This window comes from Penaeus vannamei, chromosome 14, assembly GCF_042767895.1.
Source record: "Penaeus vannamei isolate JL-2024 chromosome 14, ASM4276789v1, whole genome shotgun sequence".
Taxonomy (NCBI): Eukaryota; Metazoa; Arthropoda; class Malacostraca; order Decapoda; family Penaeidae; genus Penaeus; species Penaeus vannamei.
In genome coordinates this window covers 28,797,919-28,800,418 of record NC_091562.1, presented here as the reverse complement: position 1 = coordinate 28,800,418, position 2,500 = coordinate 28,797,919, and the positions used below count along the sequence as shown (strand labels likewise).

Below are 2,500 nucleotides of genomic sequence, written 5' to 3'. Positions count from 1 at the left end.
CCTTAGACCGCCCAGCAACCCGAGGCGACACCAGTTACTACTCTGGGAACAAGGACGGGAACAAGACCCAAGAAGGCCAAGGTCTGTTACAAATATTGTATTGTTCAGGTTTAACCCCTTTGGTACTCAGGGTATTTATATAGTTGAAAATCTGACGCTTCGATGAACATAAATATTTTGTCATATACGCTTATTTTGTCACGCTTATTTTTTTGTCTTTTCTTTTCTTAGGACGACCACCTACCAGTTTTAATTCCTCCAGTAACAGTAAAGTTAATTCTGGTTTAGATAAGAAGGACACCGAAGACAAGGCTTCTGGAACCAAAGATGCTTCGGGTTTGTTTTCCAAGTCTCACTGAAGTCGCCACAGTTTAATCTTCAAATTCATATCCTGACGTGTGATATTTTTACATTGTGATATTTCGGTTATATTTACACATTATCTTCCCCATAGGACGCCCAGCTACACGAGGAGATACATCTTTTAATTCCTCTAGTACTGATAAGGACAAATCTGAAGACAAGGCTTTTGGGACCAAGGACAGGGAAACCACAGGTCAGTTCTCCTGAAGTTGTTGTTCTCCTAAAAGGCTTATGCTGTCATCCATGTACGAAGTTAAACTGTATATATTTATCATGGCATGCAAAGCTTTAGTTGCGTGTATATTTACATTACGCACGACCCTAGCACGACCAGCCACACGAGGAGATACGGCTCTGAATTCCTCTGGTGCTGATAAGGATAATTCCGATAAGAAGCAGACTGAAGGCATGCTCTTTGGAAGCAAGGACCGAGAAACCTCAGGTCAGTTCTCCTATTGTTCTCCTAAAATGCTTATACTATTATCCAAGCACTGTGCTAATATGTGCACCTTGGCATGGCATGTAAAGCGTGTGTTCTGTGTATATTTACGTTGCCTCTGACCCCAGCACCATCAGGCACACGAGGAGTTACACCTTTGAATTCCTCTATTGCTGATAAGGATAAATCAGGGTCTGACAAGAAGCAGACTGAAGGCATGCTTTTTGGAGGAAAGGACCGAGAGACCTCAGGTCAGTCCTAAAGTTGGTCTCTTAAAATGCTTATACTTTCATTCACGCAAAATGTGGATATGTGTATCTTTAGCATAGCGTGTACAGCGTGTGTTCCGTGTATATTTACATTGCTTATGACCCTAGCACAACCAGCCACACGGGGAGATACGTCTTTGAATTCCTCTAGTACTGATAAGGATAAATCTGAGTCCGATAAGAAGCAGACTGAAGACAAGGCTTTGGGGACCAAGGAGAAAGAAACAGGTCAGTTCTCCTAAGGTTGTTGTTCTTCCAAAATGCTCATACTGTCATCCTCGCACAATGTTGATGTGTATCTTTAGCACGATATGTACAGCTTGTGTTCCTTGTATATTTACGTTGCTTATGACCCTAGTACGACTAGCCGTTCGAATAGATACTGGAGCTGATAAGAAGCAGACTGAAGACAAGGCTTTTGGGACCAAGGGGAAAGAAACCTCAGGTAAGTTCTCCTAAAATTGTTCTTTTAAAATGTTTATACTGTTATCCAAGCACTGTGCTGATATTTGCACCTTTGGCATGGTATGTAAAGCGTGTGTTCGGTGTGTATTTACGTTGCTTATGGCCTTAGCACGACCACCCACACCTGGCGTTGTCAAGGATAATTCTGGGTCCGATAAGAAGCAGACTGAAGAAAAGATTATTGGAACCAAGGACCGAGAAACCTCAGGTCAGTTCTCCTAAAAAGCTTGTACGGTCATCCACTTATAATGTTGAAATATATATCTTTAGCATGGCATACAGACTGTCATCCAAGCAAAATATTGAAATATGTACTTTTAGCGTGACATTAGTGTGTATTCTGCGTATATTTACATTGCGTATGACCCTAGGACGCCCAGCCACACGAGGGAATGTGGGAAATTCAAAGTCCGACACGGAAGACTCCAATGACAAGTCGGAGAACAAAGACGTGTCAAGTTAGTTACCGTGACAGCCTCTGAAAATTATGTTATGATGTTTACAAAGGTCTCATTATCCCTCATACATACAGGCAGTCCCATGCTCGTACTTTGAGTTGACTTGACCTTAGAGAAATCTAAGTAAACTCCTTTAACCTCTGCAGAGCGGCCAGCAACCGGCTACACTCCTTCAGGTCTCGGAAAGGACAACTCCGGGTCTGATTCGAAGGACTCTGAGGACAAGACAGATAAGAACAAGAACCAGGATGCTTCGGGTCAGTTCTTTGTCTGTGTTGGAGCAGTCACTCTTTGCTTGCTCATATTTCGTTGCTAATCGTTCTGATCAGTTTAGTGTTGTATGCTCTCCATACATATATACATACATAAAATATGTATGCAAACACATACTCATACACAGGCATACCCATATATCATATATATATATATATATATATATATATATATATATATATATATATATATATATATATATATATATGTATATATATATATTATATATATAT

The 2,500-nt window shown here is 40.7% G+C and overlaps 1 protein-coding gene across 2 annotated transcripts in view; it reads left to right on the top strand.

Annotated features, from left to right (window-relative positions):
* Positions 1–2,500, top strand: part of LOC113816673 (dentin sialophosphoprotein) — a 5,163-nt gene that overhangs the window by 1,495 nt on the left and 1,168 nt on the right. The window contains exons 4-13 of one of the 2 annotated variants that reach the window (XM_027368730.2): positions 7–81; positions 232–336; positions 455–556; positions 689–805; positions 931–1,053; positions 1,180–1,299; positions 1,430–1,516; positions 1,646–1,744; positions 1,908–1,994; positions 2,141–2,251. In XM_027368730.2, coding sequence (XP_027224531.2) covers positions 7–81; positions 232–336; positions 455–556; positions 689–805; positions 931–1,053; positions 1,180–1,299; positions 1,430–1,516; positions 1,646–1,744; positions 1,908–1,994; positions 2,141–2,251 — 1,026 coding nt within the window. The remainder of the gene's footprint in view (positions 1–6; positions 82–231; positions 337–454; positions 557–688; positions 806–930; positions 1,054–1,179; positions 1,300–1,429; positions 1,517–1,645; positions 1,745–1,907; positions 1,995–2,140; positions 2,252–2,500) is intronic. The other variant, XM_027368732.2, reaches the window with a different exon arrangement.